We start from the raw sequence: 18,050 nt of genomic DNA on the forward strand, positions 1-18,050 counted from the left end.
TGGAGGGGCTGGGATGGACTGGGAGGAACTGAAGCGGACTGGGGGGGGGGTGACCAGAGGGACTGGGGCCAGCCAGATGTGGACTGGGGTGACTGGGCTAGTCCGGGGGACACTGAGGGGCCAGTGGTGTCCTGGGGGGAACGAGGATACAGGGCTGAGTTGGGATGGGGAGGGCTTGGAGACTAGGCTGTACTGGGGAGACAGAGGTCTGAGAAAGGCCTGGGATAGCCTGGCAGAGTGGGCATAGTGGGCTGGGATAGACATGGGGGGGGACTGGGAGGGACTGAGGCATCTGGGATGGACTGGGGGACTGGGGACAACACGGGGCAGGGGGAATGGGGTACCAGGTGCCCCTTGCGGGCAGAGGCCATCCGGGCCGGCCAGCCCCTGGCACTGGCCCCACATCCCCTCTCCCACTGCACGGCTCGCCTCTCCCTTGCAGGATCACCCCCACAGTGCTGATGGCCACGCACCGGACCCCGCCTCGGGGCAGGGCAGCCAGTGTGACAGCCCCAAGCAGACAGCGGGGCAGGAAAGCCCAACCCTCCCGGTGCCCTCCGCCGTGAAGGTAATGCCTGTGCGACTGAACAAGCCCAGGGCACCTGGCTGCGTCCAAGCCTGAAGTACCCATGTGCTGCACCTCACATGTGTGGGAGGTCTGGGGGTTTGGCCTTAAAGGCTTGGAATAATGCAGGGAGACAAACCATGTTGTCAAAAACTACAATTTGATTCATTTTGTCACGGTACAAGGTGTAGCACTGCACCTTGCTAGAGGCAATTGCTCAGGTCCTGCACTGGAAACGTCCCCTGGGGCTAGGAGCAGAAGGAGATATAAGGCAACACTGAAATACCTTCCCGGTGAGAAGGGTCATTCTCCATCTCATGTGCTGTCCAGCACAACTGAGATGGGACACAGCCCTGAGGGATCCCCCCACTTACAGGCACAGCAGCTCTTGGAGCTGGAGTGTCAGGGTGCCGGCAGGAGCTACCCTTGCTCTGCCCCAGGCCTCTGAGTTCCCACGGGCGTGGCAGAAGCTCTTCTCCCAGCTAATTCCTTTCCTTCTTGGACCAACAGTCCAAATCATCCAGTGATAGCAAGAACCGTCACAAAAAGCCCAAGGACACCAAACCCAAGGTGAAGAAGCTGAAGTATCACCAGTACATCCCTCCAGACCAGAAGGCAGAGAAGTCCCCTCCACCCATGGATTCTGCATATGCCAGACTCCTCCAGCAGCAGCAGCTCTTCCTGCAGCTCCAGATCCTCAGCCAGCAGCAGCAGCAGCAGCAACAGCAGCAGCACTTCAGCTACCCAGGGATGCACCAAGGCCAGCTAAAGTGAGTGGCAATGTGCCAATAACAGGGTTTAGTCCTGTCTCTCTCCCAAATTTTCCCCACTGTACTCATTTATGCCAGTGCAAGGGGGATAGACGCATGCAAGTGAAACATAAAAGCTTGGGTACAGCACAGTCTCCTGCAAAGCCATTCTGGCTTTGAGCACTGGCTGGGGCATCTGTGACCTGCTGGTGGGTCACCAGCAATCTCCTTACAGCCCATTCTGGTTTTCCTTGGGGTTGGCAGTCCTTCAGGTCTCATACAGGAGATAGCAGTCCCAAGGGAGCAAAGAGATGGTGTGCTGGGCACAGAGACCCCAGGGGGACAGATAAATTACCCCAAATCTCCTTTGTTATTTCAGGCAATCAAATGAGCAAATGGTCAAAAGTTCAAATTCTTCATCAACTTCTGTCAACAACACCCCTCTTTCTCCTGTGAAAACCACCTTTTCAGGCCAGACTTGTGTCTCATCTATCAAGCCAGGCCCTCTGCCGTCTAACCTGGATGATCTGAAAGTGAGTGCAAATTTTGTCACTGCAGGAGCAGAATCTTATAGCCTGAATGTGCTTTTCTACCCCTGAAGTGTGTAGTGTAGTGCCACAGGCTGAGCTGGCTGGGAGTGACCGCGTGTTACAGCTCAGCAAACCAGAACCACCATGCTGTGAGCAAACCCAGGAATACATCACACTGGGTCAGAAATTGATCACCGCGACGGTAACTGAAAACATAGGTTTGCTGCTCTGCAGGTGGCGTGGGGGCACATTGGTCCAGGTCATGTAGCAGCAAATCTTAAGTATAACTTGAGATGGCTGCAGGCCAGGCCACCAGGTCAAGGACTAAAGGACTTCTGTGCTGCTGCTTCTGCAGCTCATGGGTCCATACCATCTGTGGTTTTATGGTGGACATCATGGATGCTGCTAGCAGACCAGCCAGAAGCTAGGAGGTCAGCATGGCCTCCACTTAGTGACTCAGCTTCTCAGTGGTCATTGCAGCCAGGCCAGCTCAGCTCTCTGCACAAGCAGGTATCTCCTGGAGTCTGCAGCTATGAGCGCTGCTTTGAACAGTACCTAAATCTGTCATGTAGGCAAGACAGGCAGAGCATAAGTTCTTTTATACTTTGCTAATGGACCCTCAGCCATGGGGAAGGCCAAGTCCTTTTAGGAGCAGAGACCTGGGGGCAATACTCATTATTCAAGAAAGAAATAAAATGAGGTAGAAATAACATGAGTTTGGCCATAGCGATGCCCCAGCTCAGACGCCTGAACCATGTGCAGATGCCTGAACATGGAGTATCTGGCTCCAAGGTACATGGTCACATTCTCTGAGCTAAAGGATGCCATCAGTTAGTCTGTGTGAAAGTCCTCTGCTCATGTAGAAACCTACTGCTAGGAAGGGAATCTTGAGTTACCTTCATGGCCCAAGGACCACTGCTGGTTCATGGAGAGCGGTCACAGTTCCTGGAGGAAGAAGGAAGGTTTCCTGTTAGGAAAGGTCGAGAACCTGCAGGACGTGTGGTGGTCAGGGCTGTGCATGGTGACTGCAGATGAGACAGTGAGCACCTGGGGGGTCAGAGCTTTAAAGCAGGAAGCTGGGAGCCTGTGATCTGAGACTCCTTGTTAGAAATGCTGGGTTTCTGAAGGGCTCATCTGCCATTGGGACTGATCATTGGTGACTTTCCTTCCAGGTATCAGAACTGAGACAGCAGCTCCGAATACGAGGCTTGCCTGTGTCGGGTACCAAAACAGCGCTGATGGAACGGCTGCGGCCCTTCCAGGATTGCGGCAGCAACGCAGTGCCAAACTTCAGTGAGATCACCACTGTCACCTTCCCCGTCACTCCGACAAGCACCCTCTCAAGTTACCAGTCACAGTCCTCCACCAGCATGTTATCAAATGGCTTCTACCACTTTGGCAGCACCAGCTCCACCCCACCTATCTCTCCAGCCTCCTCCGACCTCTCTGTGAGCGGCTCTTTGCCAGACACATTCAATGATGGGCCCATGTCTTCTCCACAGTTCGGTCTCCAGCCATCTCCAGTTCATGGCAGTGCTGAAGAAAGCCTCATGAGCAGCATGAATGGAGGGAGCATCCAGCTGGAGCTGGAAGGGATTGACACAGAGAAAGACAAGATGCTGGTGGAGAAGCAGAAGGTCATCAATGAACTGACATGGAAGCTACAGCAAGAACAGAGGCAGGTGGAAGAGCTACGAATGCAGCTCCAGAAGCGAAAGAGAAGCAATGGCCTTGAGGATAAGCAGCAGACTGCTCAGCATTTCTTTGGTGTCCCCATCAAGCAAGAAAACGCAGTGTCCAGCTGTCCATTTGCATCCAAACAAACTGCCTTGAAAGGCCAAGCCAGCAGCTCGGATAAGTTAAGTAACTGTGGGGTGCCGCAGCTGCCTCACATTGTAAATAGTCACTGCTTGGAGCCTGCAGGGCAAAGCACCCTCACCTCCTCGACATTCCTGAGCCCACAGTGCTCCCCCCAGCACTCTCCGCTCGGGGCTGCAAAGAGCCCCCAGCACATCAGCCTGCCGCCATCCCCCAACAGCCACTATCTCCTCTCGGTGTCCCCCAGCTCACAGGCAGAAGGGCGCAGTGGGTCCCCGCAGACCAACAGTTGCCTTCGCACAGCATCGGTAAGTGGAGAGCACCCCATATGTCATCGCGGTGGTGAATGTGCTGGTGTCTGTGGGCAGTCAGTCAAACATCCCAGTTTGAGTCCTTTCCTATCAGACCAGGACTGTTGGCACCGAGGGTGGGTACCCAGGGGGGCATGGCAGCATGTGGGGCTGCCTGGAAAGGCACAGAGTATCCCAGATGGACAACGGGTTGGAAGGTGATAGCACCACAGGGTCCTTTGCAGGGCACCTCCTGGGCATCCCTGCTCCTACCACACCCAACTGCCCTGGGGGGACACAGCACAGCTCCCATGCCCTGTTCAGCCCTAGCACAGCTCCTTCTGCCCTGGGGGACCCTTGGCACAGCTCCCCTTTTCCCCAGGAGACCCCAGCACAGAACTCTCTGCCCCTGGGTGAGCACTGGCAAAGCCCCCTGTGTCCTGGGAGAGTCCTGGCAGAGCATCCTTTGCCCCATGGAGCCCTGGCACAGCTCCCTCTGCCCTGGGGAGAACTGGAACAGCTTCCTCTGCCCCTGGTTAAGCACTGGCACAGCTCCCTCTGCCCCTGGAGGAGTCCTGGCACAGCTCCCTCTGCCCTGGGGGGGCATTGGCACAACTTCTTCTGCCCTAAAAGAGCCCTAACCCAGCTGCCTCTCCCCTCAGGGGGATGCCCTGGCACAGTTTGCTGTGCCCTTGGGGGAGTCCTGGCACAGCTCCCCCTGCCCCATGGAGCCCTGGAACGGCCCTCTCCACCCTAGGGAAGACCTGGCACAGCTCCCCCTGCCCCATGGAGCCCTGGCACAGCTCTATCCACAGCAGGGAAGCACCAGCACAGATCCCTCAGCCCGTGGGAGAGCCCTGGCACAGGTCCTACACCCCTGGGAGAGCCCCAGTGCAGTGTTGCAGGGCTTTTCAGCATCTTGCTGAGCCTTTGCAGCTCCTAGCAGTGTGTGAAGGATTTTGACCACTGGGTTGAAGGAAGGCAGTTACCCCGGTATTGTGGTTTAACCCCAGCCGGCAACTAAGCACCATGCAGCTTCTCGCTCACTTCCCCCTCTACCCAGTAGGATGGGGTTGAGAATTGGGAAAAAAAGTAAAACTCGTAGGTTGAGATAAAGACAGTTTAAAAGGACAGAAGGGAAGAAAATAACTATAATAATAATAATAAATGTCAATAATAATAATAAAAGAATTGAAATATACAAAACAAGTGATGCTCAATGCAATTGCTTACCACTCGCTGACTGATGCCCAGTTAGCTCCCAAGCAGCGATCTGCCCCACCCTGGCCAACTGCCCCCAGTTTATATACTGGGCCTGGCATCACATGGTATGGATTATTCCTTTGGTCAGTTTGGGTCAGCTGTCCTGGCTGTGCCCCCCCCTCCCAACTTCTCGTGACCCTCCAGCCTTCTTGCTGGCTGGGCATGAGAAGCTGAAAAATCCTTGACTTTTAGTCTAAACGCTACTTGGCAACAACTAAAAACATCAGTGTGTTATCAACATTCTTCTCATACTAAATCCAAAACATAACACTATACCAGCTACTAGAAAGAAAATTAACTCTATCCCAGCCGAAACCAGAACAGCCAGTCATATGGAAAGCCTTTTCTTGGGAAGATAGAGCAGGGCTTGCAACTGGGATCTGCAGTCAGATAGAGCTTGTGCCTCCCCACCAGGCAACCAACACAGCAGAGAGTCGTCCCTTCAGCATCCACCACTCCTCACTCAGCCCTCTGGACAGGTACAAAAGCTTGGAGAGAGGCACATGCTGCTAACACATAAAAGCAGCACAAGGTGCTGCTGATCGCAGCCCCAATTCATCGCAACACCCTACCAGGGTTTCCCAGGCAGCAGCAACACCTATTATACAGTCTGTAAAACACACACAGTGGTGCAAGGCATGCACACTGCATTCAGGGGAGATGTTCAGGAAGTGCACGCTGAGTGCACAACAGCTGCACAGCAGAGTGACAGCCACACAAATCACATTCCCGCAGTTAGCACACTGAGGGGTGCAGTGCTGCGAGGTGGCAGAAAGTGGGGTGCAGTGTTGTCTCTAAGCCATTCAGAGGACGGTGAGATAGGTGACATGGGCAGTTGGCACACAGCACTGCCAGTGAAATGAGCAGTGGGGAGCAATTTAGGGTGAGACGGGCAGAGAGACAGAGTGTTGCCAGTGGGATGGGCAGTGGAGTGCAGTGCTGTTGGGGTGAGGCAGGCAGTGGAGCTTGCTGCTGGGGTGAAATGGGCAGTGGGGAGCACTGCTTTGAGTGAGCTGGGCAATGGGGAGCAGTGCTGTGGATAAGATGAGCAGTGGGGCAGAGAGCAGGGAATGCAGTGGGCTGCAGTGGGTGACGTCAGCAGTGGAGCATGGAGCTGTAGAGGTGAGCTGGGCAATGCGGCAGAGCTGTGGGTGCAATAGGCAGTGGAACACAGTGCTGTGAGGCGATACTCCAAGACAGGCAGCAGGGCTGCTCTGGACGACTGGGCAGCCATCAGTGAGCATCAGCAAGGAGCAGCAACATCTTGGGGGCATCTCCAGCTCCTTCCTCACTGCCTGAGCACAAGAGGCATACAGAGGGGATGGCCCCATGGTGTCCTGCAGCTCATGCTGGCTGTGGCACCACCCATCCTGGGCATTCCTGTGCTGCCTGCAAGGGGCTCCCAGGGGCAAGGATCCCTCTTCAGCAACAGCTCTGTCTCTGTGCCCAGCATTGGAGTGCTGTCCCCCACAAACCAGGGAAACTGTTCCTCCCAGCCGCCCTCTGCAGAAAGGTGGCCAGGATGTGCATGACCAAGCTGAGTGGCCTCACTGCTGCCCTGGATCCGACCCACCTGCTGGGGCCATGCTTCATCCGCTGGCACTGGCTCTTATGGGACGAGGCAGCTGTGGCCAGACAGTGGGGAAGGGCACACAAGGGCCTAGAGGTGATGGGCACAGCATGGGGATGAGGTCCCTCCTAGAAGGGGGGACTGGCAAAAAGCTGGCACTGATATGCAGGTATTTGGCACAAGCACAGGGAAAGCCTAGGTGCTGACCTGGCAGTGACTCTTTTGAGTGGTCTTCCCTGGCCCGGGCTCTGTGAGATGCCTCTGGACAGGCAGTGATGGAGAGGGTCCCCAGCAGAGGGGCTGGGAGGCAGCTGGGGAAGCGCTGCATCACTGGCTGGGTGCAGCCGACCACCAGCAGCCTGTTGCTCCCTCCCCCTTGCTCTGCACGTTCATGGCTGGACTGAGCACCAGGATGCTCTGTGGCATCATGCCTGTGCTCCAGCAGCGACCGGAGGTCAGCCTGGCCCTGGGTCTCAGAGCTAGCCTGACGGAACTAGTTTACCTCCCTCTCTCCTGCCCAGAGGCCAGCACTTTGTTTAAGCTGATTTGACCCACAAAATCATTAGTTTCCCTGGCACCACACTAGCTTCAACAGGGGTGAAAGAGAGCTGGGCCTCCTGCCATGCCTCCCTGTGCATTGACTCCGTTTCCCTGTATTTCCCCCATGCAGATGGCTACGCAGGCAGGTCAAAAGTTTTCTATTCCATCCCCAAGTTTTTGTAAGTCAAGCCCAGCCCTCTCAGAGGTAAAGCAGCCTCCACCCTATGAGGATGCAGTAAAGCAGGTAACTGCGTTATTTTTATTTTCTATAGGGCTAGGGCTGCACAGGCTGTTCTTCTGTGGTTAATACAAATCATCTGCAGGAGTTACAACCCATTTTGGGGTCTCTGGGTAGGACAGGTCTGTTTCCACAAGGCATGGGATTTTCTTGAAGAGTTAGTTGCTGAATGACTGCCACAAAGCAGTCAGACACCATGCTGGATGGGATAGCATCTTCTGTGCTGATGAAAGGTGCCAGTCCACCCTGGGGTCCTGACATCGCACACAAATATACCAGGACTTCAGTGTACTCACTATGTGAGAAACACTCTTGAGCATTCCCAAGTCACCGGGAAACCTCACCTTCCCTCTTTAGCCCATTAGCAAAGTGCCCTGCTCAATGCCATCTGCCTCGCTTAGCCTTACTCTGGAGTACTGTTCCCACAGGGAGGACTCTCCATTGCCCATGAACCCCTTACTTCTTGTGAGAGTCTGGCAGCAGCTTCAGTAACGGTCATGATGGTGCCTTTAGGAAAATGGAGTGATGCTGTTGGCAGTGATAAAAATGGGCTTATGCTGGCTGGCAGGGAGGTGTGCAGAAAGTCCTTCCAGATTCCAGTCAGGGAGAGGAGGATGAAGATGCATTGCCCCCAGGGAGCTGCAGGGAGTGCAAGGAGGCACATGCCAGTGCAAGGTGCTGGGTCCAAAGAGTTGGTGTGTCCTGACAGCCCCAGGAAGAGGCAGTCTGTGGTGGCCACTGAGCAGAGGGTCAGCAGCAGGGTGGGGGGAACCTGGCGCCGTGCTCCCCGTATCCACCATGCTTGTCCCAGATTCCTGCAGTGCTCACCTGAACGCTGCTGCCAGCCCAGTGTTGGAGTGGCATCTCTCCTGCATGGGAGAAAGCCGTTTGTGGGGTCTGGAGCCACCTACCTAGCTTGTGGCTGGAGGGGCTCCCCTCCTAACGCCCTCTACTCTCCTCTTTGTCGTTTGCTGCAGCAGATGACACGAAGTCAGCAGATGGACGAGCTCCTGGACGTGCTGATTGAGAGCGGAGGTACGCACTGCTTCCCTGTTCCCCTCCAGGGCTTCCCCTCCAAGCCAGCATCCGTCTGTGGGGCTCAGTGCACTCTGTGCACCCCAGCAGGGCTGTCTGAGTTGAGTACAGCTTTCATTTGCCCTCCCTGTGCCAGCAGACACTGAGATTGAATCCAAAAACATACTGGCCCTCTGGGAGCCTGCTTCTGCACATGCAGAGCCGGTGGGGTGGTCTGGGCTTGGTTATCGCCTATGCAGACTGCACAGAGAGAAGGGACAGCAGGGCAGCAGCCCTGTGCACAGCACTGCCAGCACCTTCCCCACGCAGAGATCCCATTGTCCCCCACCTTTCCCAGTCCTGCCAGTGCCCTCCCCTATGCAAAGTGCTGTCTTTCCCATGCACAATCCATGCTCAGCCCCGTGGGGACAGCTGCCAGTGCTCGTGCTCTAGGGACCATGTCCAAAACCAGGGGAGTCGAGGTCAGAAACCAGGAACATGTGAGATTTCCCGCAGGGAGGGTGGGCAAGCAATGCCAAGGGGATTGAGTGGAGAGCAGGTCTCCGTAGGCATGCCCAAGAGCCAGGCTGGGGGGCTGCGGTGGTGCCCCTGTGCCCAGCAGTGCCAGAGTACCTCAAACCCCTCTCATTCGTTGACAGAAATGCCAGCCAATGCCAAGGAAGATCGGTCCTGCCTCCAGAAAGTACCTCAGATAACGGTGTCTACAGGGAATTCCAGCGCTTCACTCCCGAAGTCATCTGCCCCATTCGAGCAGGTCTCCTCAGCCCAGCTTTCCTTTGAGCACTGTCCAGGCAGCAGCGATGCTCACCTCGAGGTCCTGCTGAATGCCCACAGTCCCCTGGGGAGAGTCAGTGAAATCGCGCTGCTGAAGATGGGGGGAGAAGAGTCCCACTTCGAAGGGATGATAGAGGGGTTCTCTGGCAAAGCTGCAGATGAACTGCTCACCTCCCAGGAGATTTTACAGACTCCTCTCTCGCCCATGGAAACACAGCTCTCCCCTTCCCCTGCCGACAGCTCTGGTTTACAAATGAGTTTCACTGAGTCTCCGTGGGAAACAATGGAGTGGCTGGACCTAACCCCCCCCAGCTCTGCCACTGGCTTTGGCTCGCTCACCCCTGCGGGTCCCAGCATCTTCAACATTGATTTCCTAGATGTTACTGATCTCAATCTAAACACCAGCATGGACCTGCACCTGCAGCAGTGGTGAAAGGGAGAGTGGTGGAGGCAGGACATGATAAGCCTGCAGCAGCCAGCACAGTGTTTCTGTCACGCCAAAGAACACACAGGGCTAACGTGCCACATCCAGGGGAAACTGGAGTTATTTTCCCAGCATATAAACTTGTTCAAATTTCCAGTTACTGCAAATTGACAGCACTACAGCTCTGGCACTTTTTGGTTTTCCTCCACCGACACGTCCTCACAGAGGACAACAGTGCCTTTAACAACACTTCTTTAGATTGACAAGAACTTCAGTTTTGTTTCTTTTATCTTTTTTCCCCCCCAGTTTTATCAGTCACTCTCATGAGAACTGGAGCAGCTCGTGACAAAACTGTGTAGTGAGGAAACCTCACCTGGGCAGCAATGGGAAATCATGCAGAGGAGAGCCCATTACTGCCCTCTCCTCTACTCTCCTGCCTGTCCAGCCCTTTAGGCAATCCTGCTGGGCTCATCTTGGCCATGACCAGGCCAGGGGCTGTGGGAGCAGGGAGGCTCTGCCCAGCCAGAGCGACAAGCACACTTCTCCGTACAGTCAGGCTCGCCTTGCTTCCTGCCTCCTGCCCCTGAAGCTATGTTGCTCAGTCCCTGCACAGCTCTGCTCCAGGTGGATGAGGGATGGAGACCACCATGTTCATGGTAGCACCTCATCATGTCCTCATGGTGCCTAGGGGGCTGAAAGCCCAGGAGCCATCGCAGCTGCAGTCTGAACTGAATCAGGCTGAAGCCTGTGACCTTGGAGCAGAAAGCTCTGGACATTGGAGGCAGCTGCTCAGGCTGCAGGTGCAGGTATCAAAGGGACGTGGCATCCCAGTGGAGCTGCTGCATCCCAGCTAGTATGGTACAGACGAAGAGATGTGTAATGTGTTTTGGTCCAAGGTAGGAGCAAGTTGTATGGAAAATACAGCCAGGCTTTGGAGGGGCTGTCCTTTGCACAGCCAGAAGTCAGGATGGATCTCCACCACCTTGCATGACCTGGAAGCAGGTGAAGCCAGAAACGGACACCCAGCGACCGGCATGTGGGGCAGGGCTGAGTGGGCCCTTGCATGGCTGTGGTTTTGTGTGAGCATCTGCCTTTGTTGCCTCCACTCCTCTGTCATCCATCCCTCCATCCTTCTTCCCATTCCTCCTTGATCCCCAGCAGTCATCCCCTTCTTCCCGAGTTTACTCCAGCATCACTGTTCACTCGGTCCAGAGCAAGGCCATCTGGAGAACAGCTGTGAATCACTGAGCCTGGAGGAGCTAGTTCTCCTGAAGCTGGCAGAGATGGATGCTCTCCTGCAGTGATGCCTCCCATTTGAAGTCACCAGCATTTCTCCTATGAGTCTCTGTGCAATATACTTCCTCAGGCTCTAGCGAGAAGGAGCCTTTGCTTCACTTCTTGGCTTCCACCAAAGAACTTGCTGCAGACTGTTTGACGGACATGTCTACTTCTTTGCAATTCTGGTTTTGCCAAAGTAAATATTGTTGCTGACAAAGATTGTTAAACTATTTACAGACTGAGCGTATTTAATATTTGTGTTACTGGAAGGACAGCACATCAGAGATGCAGCAGCTGGGGAGGAGATCCTGCGTGAGGGGCCTGCGGGCAGTGTGGCCGTGGCTCCAGTGGGACACTCCTCCCAGGGATGCTGGAGCTGTTGGAGGAGGCTCTGCAGCCCCTGCTGTGTCTCCAGTTTGTGGTGTTGTTGCATGCTGTATAAAGCACATGGCAGTAGCTTTCAAGTCACTATTTAAAGCACCACTTTTCTATTGTACAAATGGTCACAGTGCACTGCTAGGATAGACAATCACAGGTTGCATTTTTTTTAAAGAAGTCCTTTTTCTAAGTGAGAGATTTTTCAAAGCCGGTCCATGGAGAATATTAATAGCACTTGAAACAGAGTAGTGTTAGCTGCTACACTGCATCATTGTACAGGGCCTTCCAGGTAACTTTCTCCTCTCAGCAAATGTATTTCCTTATTTAAAGGGATGCTGTCAGCTTCAAACTTGTAAGCAAGCACATTTCCTTACCTATGTTACCAGCAACACATTCATTATTAAAAACCCCTTTGTCTTGCCACTCTGCTTGCAGTTTGCTCTTTGATTTCACGGGCTGGGGCAGCCACAGCTGTCCCAGCTGCAAACATTTGGCATCAGATCCGTGCCCTGGGACAGCTACAGTCCTTGCAAGAGCAGAAGTATTTCTTTCACAGCAACAATTTCTCCTGGAAGACTTCTAAACAAGATAGCTGGAGTCTCCTGTTTCTGAAGGCTTTTTCTTCTGTTGGTTTAGGTTTCACTTTGTTCTTCTGCAAACCCCACTCCTCCTTTGTCCCCTTCAAAGGCAGTGGTTGGCACCCTGCTCAAACCCCTTTGCATTTTCCAGCAGCCAAGCTCCCGGCGGCAGTGGGCTGCTGGCCACAGGGCACGCTGAGAGCACGGGCAGAGCTCTCCCTGCAGCTGAACCTCCCGCTGCCCGCAGGTGAGTCGCAGAGCAGGCTGGAGACCTCTCCCCGGGGGTACCCTGGCTCCTTCTCCCCTGTACCCATTAGTGCCAGTTTCCAGATTCATCGCATCTTTCCTTTGGTTAAAAAAGGGTTCCGAGGACATTCACCTACCTGTTTGCAGGGAGGGGCTGCCTGTGTGTCCACAGATGGGCTTAAAAAGTGAAATGATCTTGAGACACTGCAGAAGTGAATCTGAAAAGATATAGGTGAAAAAATGACTAGTTCCTATGAACATCTTTTAATCTCTACACCCTGCAACTAAGCGTGCTGTGATAAAATGCCTGGACTGAGCCAAGTTATGGTTAGAGAATGAGAAGACAAGCCTCAGTCTAGGATTGTTTCAGGAATACTGGTGGACTGGAGCACTCACCTGTCCCGTCTGCCCATTGAGGAAAACCTGCCTGTGTTGTTCAACATGCAGAAGAGGAGCTGGGAGGACGTGCCGCCGGTCTCCCATTGTAAAAGGCAAAGAGCAGGTCGCATGGTACAGGGAGTCACAGCTTTAAAGTGCAGGAAAGATGCTTGTCAGGTGCCAAGTTTTGGAGCAGAGCATCTATGGAGGCTGAGTCCAGACCAAGGTCCTGCTGTGGGGCAGAGGGAGGGATCGCAGGGTCTCCTAAGTTCTCCTTCCAGGCCCTGAAGGATACCTGCAGCAGAGATCCTTTGCTGCCTGGAGAAGACCTCAGCTCAGCTCTGCCCCAGCCATCCGTTCTCCAGCCCCACCAGAGCAGCCTCTTGAGAAAGCACTGGCTGTGCTGGCAGGACAGGACATGGTCTCCCGTCCCATTGCCTTGCGGTAGTCTACACTCAGCCTTTGATGTGTGGGTGATTTTCCCACACAGGCTGTCCCAAGGGATTTAGTGTCCTGGGGTTTTCCTTCCTGTTGTCACCAAGCTGGAGGATTCCAGTGATATGCCACTGTCCCTGGGCCTTCCTGCCTGAAAAATACAGGAAATAAAAAGCCAAAAAGTGTTCCAAGAGTCAAATTAACATTTTTCATGCCTTTGGCAAGTTTTTTAAATGTGAGATGCCTGGCTCAGTGCACCATTCAGTGTTTCCTCCACAAGAGGCACTGAGACATCAACAGCATCTTTCCACCAGCTCCCAGATCGAGACAGACCATGTTTTAGGTACAGTTTCCCTCCCCAGTGACATGGGGTAACACCTGTTTCTCAGCCCTTCTGGGCTCAGCAGGGGTACCCTCTGCCCTGGGAGAGGTGTGTGGGATGAGGAGGTTGCAGAGGTAGGAACTTGCATGTACCCATCACAGACACCTGCAGCATGAGGGGGACCGAAAGCCCCAGAGCCCAGCGCCACGGCTGTCAGTGCCTTCCACCACCACCCCATCACCCTGTGACACCCACACCAGCATCCACCATCCCATCACCAACACCCCATCCCTGTGACACCCACACAAGAACCCCCCCACTGCACCCCAATGCCACCTCCACACCCACAGCAGCTCCAAGCCCAGCCCTCACCAGCTGCCCGCCGGGCAGGGGCCCCTTGGGCTCCTCCTGCATACAGGCAGCCCTGGCACCTCATCACCCACACAGAGCCCCCCACTGCCTCCCGCACCAGTGTGTACAGCCCCCTTGTACCTGCTAACCAGCACAGGACCACCTCTCACCCCTCTCTGAGCACACTGCCACTCACCACCCATCCAGATCCCTTTGCTCATCCCTGGCCAGTTCCCCCAGAGCCTCTATCCTCCTTTCACCCAGTCTCACTGGGGGTGGACCAGGGCCACTCCTCACCCATGCATGGGTGACTCCCATATCTGCAACACCTAAAAGGAGGGCACCAAAGAAGAAGGACTTCTTCTGGCTCTGCAGGATGCACTGAGGTTCTCAGCGGGCTTCAGCATAGTTGATGTGGTTTTAAAGCTCAGACACTTTTTCACCCCGGAGCATTGGTAGTGATACAGCTGCATGGCCAATTTTTTTTGAGATCACCAGAGCTATCTGCACATCTTGGCTTACCCACAGGAGGACAAGATGGCCTTCATAGAGATGCTTTTTTTTTTTTTATCACAGCACTCCCACCCTCAAGCTTCTACCGACTCATTGCATGCAAGTTAGGGACCAAGTTCCTTGTATCCCTACCAATTTCTTACACTCAAAATTTTGTTGCATGCAAAAGGAAACATGCTTTTATACAAAGTCATGAATTTATTGTTAGTTTCATTAACGTCTTAAGAATTGAATCAAAAAAATAGTTTTAGTCCAGTTACAATGACAGTTTCTGTTACATACAATTAAAATCAATGCTCACAGACCTCCTTGTACCTACCACCTTTTTGGGGGGGCTCTGCTCACCTTCACTACCTCTCTGGGGCTTTCAGCCTGGAGGAGGAGGGTGTGGGGTGCCATGGCATGTGTCAGCACCCTCAGTCTTTGCCAGGAGAAGCAAAGATATTGATATTGATGGGGCTTTCCTCCTCACTCTACAGTCGGCTGTAGGAAACCAGGGTAATTTTTACACCTCTGCTAACATGCTCGTTCTTCCTTGGTATATAACTCCAGATTACATCTGAATTTACTGTAGTTGGTGTGATTTACATATGCCAGAGGCTTGTTCTTTGTTCTCTTTGTTTAAGGCTGGCTTTACCCTACCCCCCAAGTTACATTCCTTTGATGGCCAGTGACTGGCCACTGATGAGGTGTTTATGGCCCTGGGGCCCCTGGCATCATCCTGTGCCTGTTCCTTCAGGCCCCTGCTGTCATCCCGTGCCTGTAGTCCTCCACAGTGCATTATACTATAGAGGCATAGATAGTTATTTATACACAGAAGAACTACCTGTTATTACTAGCTATTAGTTACAAAAAATATACACAAAACAGTGTGTTACATCACACAATTGTAGGAGAGCTAAAACAAAGCAAGTAATGATCATCTTGTCATTAGGTAATTGCTGTTACAGCTAAACAAGCTAAAGCAAAGCTCCAAGCAGGCTGAGACTAGTTCAGACGAGGCCTGACAAGTCCTGAGACCCCTTTTGCTAGCTTAGCACAAGGCTGTGGCATCATACAAGCAGCAGCACCACGGTATTTACTGGGCTGCAAAGCTACAAAAGCATGGGACCTCAGGAGAGGCCACAAAGTATCATCTCCTGCATTGCTCATTTGGTAAGAAAACACCTTCTCCAGGGACACTTGAACCTCTCCCATCCAAGTAATCGCTCTTCATGGTGCCAACCTCAGTCAGCACCATGCGAAGCCGTGGATCTGGCACCCCTTGCTGGAAATGCCCCTACGTTCAGATTACACACTGATGTGGCAGTGATCCCATGAAAAAGGTGGCTTCAGCTGCACTGACCTTTCTGGAGGAAGCAGGAATTGGCTGGATTTCAAGATGGTTTCCACCAACCTCTTGAAAATGGGATCAGATTCAAATGTCTTCAGGAAATCACTGTGATATGGAATCCCAGGATCTGAATCTTTCTGTCCTCCTTCCTTATTTGCTTCCCTCTTGCTTTTCCAGCTAAACCCAGGTGCAGAGGGAGAAAAAGAAAGAAACACAGGATTCTGGAGCAGGGAACCAGGAGAATGGCCGTGGTCTGCAGTACGCAGAAGATTGAGTTACAACTTCCCACCATGCACCCATCACTGTTTTCTCCATGTTTTGGTATTTTTTTCTCTTAAAGCATCTTCAGCTGGCCAGGGTGTGCTTGATCACATGGAGCAGCACTCAGAGGTTGTGTTTCTGTGGAACACTGAGATTTCAGCATGTCTCCTGGGTCAGTGGGATTAGAGGTGGTCACAAACTCGATGGCTCATGAACCAGTTCTGCAAATGTCTGGTGGGCCTTATAATGAAGCTTTTTCTTCTCATCGTCTCAGAAACCTACAACAGCTTCTCAAGACAAATCACTTGTAATCAGTCCATCATGAAGCTGTTGGTATGCTGCAGCAGATGGGTTCTCAGTCCATTATGAATCTGGTGAGAAACCTGTTTTCCTTGGAAGGTCAGGCAGGATCTCCCCCTCTTCTCAAAATAATCTGACTGGACATAATCTGGATTGACGCAGCATTGGCTAGCTCCATCTCTATCCAACAAACTGCATTCCTCACAGGCTGAGGGACAGAGCTGACTCCATGGTGAGCCACTAAAGTAAATTTTCTTCCCAGAGGCATAGAAAAAATGGAGGCATCTGAATTTTACTGCCCCTCATTTTCTTCTTGTCTTTCTATCTGAGACGGCTGACTTCTTATGTTGAGCATGGACCAAATTTGGGAAAAGAAGGGACAGAGCAGAATTGCTCTGGGCAGGACAATGGGACACAACTGCCAATGAGCCAGAGCAGGCGTCTAGTATCCAAAGAGATGTTAGGCTCACACAAAGCACCTTGTCTGATGGTTTTCGGTGTAGCTCTGAGGTCTGCACCCACACAAGCACAAGCATGGACACCCACACGGATACCATAGAGTTTAATACACACAACCTTGCAAGCAAGCACATCTTCTCTAGTGTGAGTAGATGGCCTTTCTATACACACCAAACCCTTTCAGCCTTCCCACTTTCTGAGCGTGCATGTGCTTTTGGGACTGTTAGCACAGCTACACCTGCAGAGTAACATCCCAGCTCTTCTGGTGCAGCTGAGCAGAGATTTGCTGTTTGGAGATGACACTTTCTCTTGACAGTAGTGCCTGCTCAGCTCTTCCATCTGGGATTTATGCAAAGATAATGGCTTTTAGTCACACACTGTCTGGCAGATACCCCACAGTTCAGCCAGCCAGCCTGCTCTGCTATTTTATTCCCAATAAAACAATGGTGCTGTGTATCTCCAGAAGAGGGAGTTTGTGCTTCATGCTGTTCTCCAAGCATTCACACAGCTTTAAAATTAATGGAAAAAGTCAAGAGCTGCTTTCTTTTCTTATTCATCAGAGCAGCCACTCCTTCTTTCCCTGGACCTTTAACATGTTCAAACCAATGACCGCACTTGTGATTTGTATCAGGACACAAAGTGAAAATGGAACTTTTTTCTAAGCAGCACCTGTGATATTAACCCAGGTCTGAGCACTTCATTTATACTTACCTGGCCACCAAAGGGGGACAAGAGGATGGGATGAAGGCTGGGGGAAGCCAAGCAGAAGATCAGTGGAAATACAGACCACACAAATCAAAGTGCTCCTGACAGGAATAGGTGGTGGTGCACATCTGCATTCATACTGCTTGGGTCCAGGCAGGGATGTGTTTGAACTCATCTGAACCTCAAAGCTGGTCTTGGAGTTCCATAGACATATAATAATCATAACAGACCATAGTATGCTTTTGTGGATGCTACATAATGCTTGGTGAAGATCAGAGAAGTGCCTCAGCCATGCAAGTGGGCATAATGGCGTGAGGAATTAGTATGAGGTGCCAGCCTGGACCACTGGGCACAGAGAGAGTGGTCAATGGCTCAAAGTCTACCTGGAGGCTGGCTAAAACTTCTGCTCCTCAGCCATGCAAGTGCGCATAATGGTGTGAGGAATTGGTATGAGGTGCCAGCCTGGACCACTGGGCACAGAGAGAGTGGTCAATGGCTCAAAGTCTACCTGGAGGCTGCCTAAAACTTCTGCTCCTCAGCCTTGGCACCGAGTACCGAAACCAGGGCAGCTTCAGAGCCTCTGTGGCACAGAGGGAGAAGCCACAGTCGAGCCATATGGACCTGGTCATGATGCCCGTAGGAGGACTCCCAGCCCTGGGTTTGGAGAAAGCCATCATACATCACTCAAGCAAGGAATGTTGGAATTGTCCAAGGGCT

At 52.8% G+C, this 18,050-nt stretch overlaps 1 protein-coding gene across 6 annotated transcripts in view; it reads left to right on the top strand.

Annotated features, from left to right (window-relative positions):
- MYOCD (myocardin) overlaps positions 1–11,882 on the top strand; it is a 265,246-nt gene extending 253,364 nt beyond the window's left edge. For 3 of the 6 annotated variants that reach the window (XM_052808477.1, XM_052808479.1, XM_052808478.1), the window contains 7 exons: positions 443–568; positions 1,076–1,335; positions 1,694–1,847; positions 3,017–3,970; positions 7,456–7,569; positions 8,541–8,598; positions 9,237–11,882. In XM_052808477.1, the coding sequence (XP_052664437.1) occupies positions 443–568; positions 1,076–1,335; positions 1,694–1,847; positions 3,017–3,970; positions 7,456–7,569; positions 8,541–8,598; positions 9,237–9,805 (2,235 nt within the window). In that variant the 3' untranslated portion in view covers positions 9,806–11,882. The remainder of the gene's footprint in view (positions 1–442; positions 569–1,075; positions 1,336–1,693; positions 1,848–3,016; positions 3,971–7,455; positions 7,570–8,540; positions 8,599–9,236) is intronic. The other 3 variants (XM_052808482.1, XM_052808481.1, XM_052808483.1) reach the window with 3 other exon arrangements.
- The last annotated feature ends 6,168 nt before the right edge of the window (positions 11,883–18,050 follow it).

Source organism: Harpia harpyja, chromosome 14 (genome assembly GCF_026419915.1).
Source record: "Harpia harpyja isolate bHarHar1 chromosome 14, bHarHar1 primary haplotype, whole genome shotgun sequence".
NCBI lineage: Eukaryota > Metazoa > Chordata > Aves > Accipitriformes > Accipitridae > Harpia > Harpia harpyja.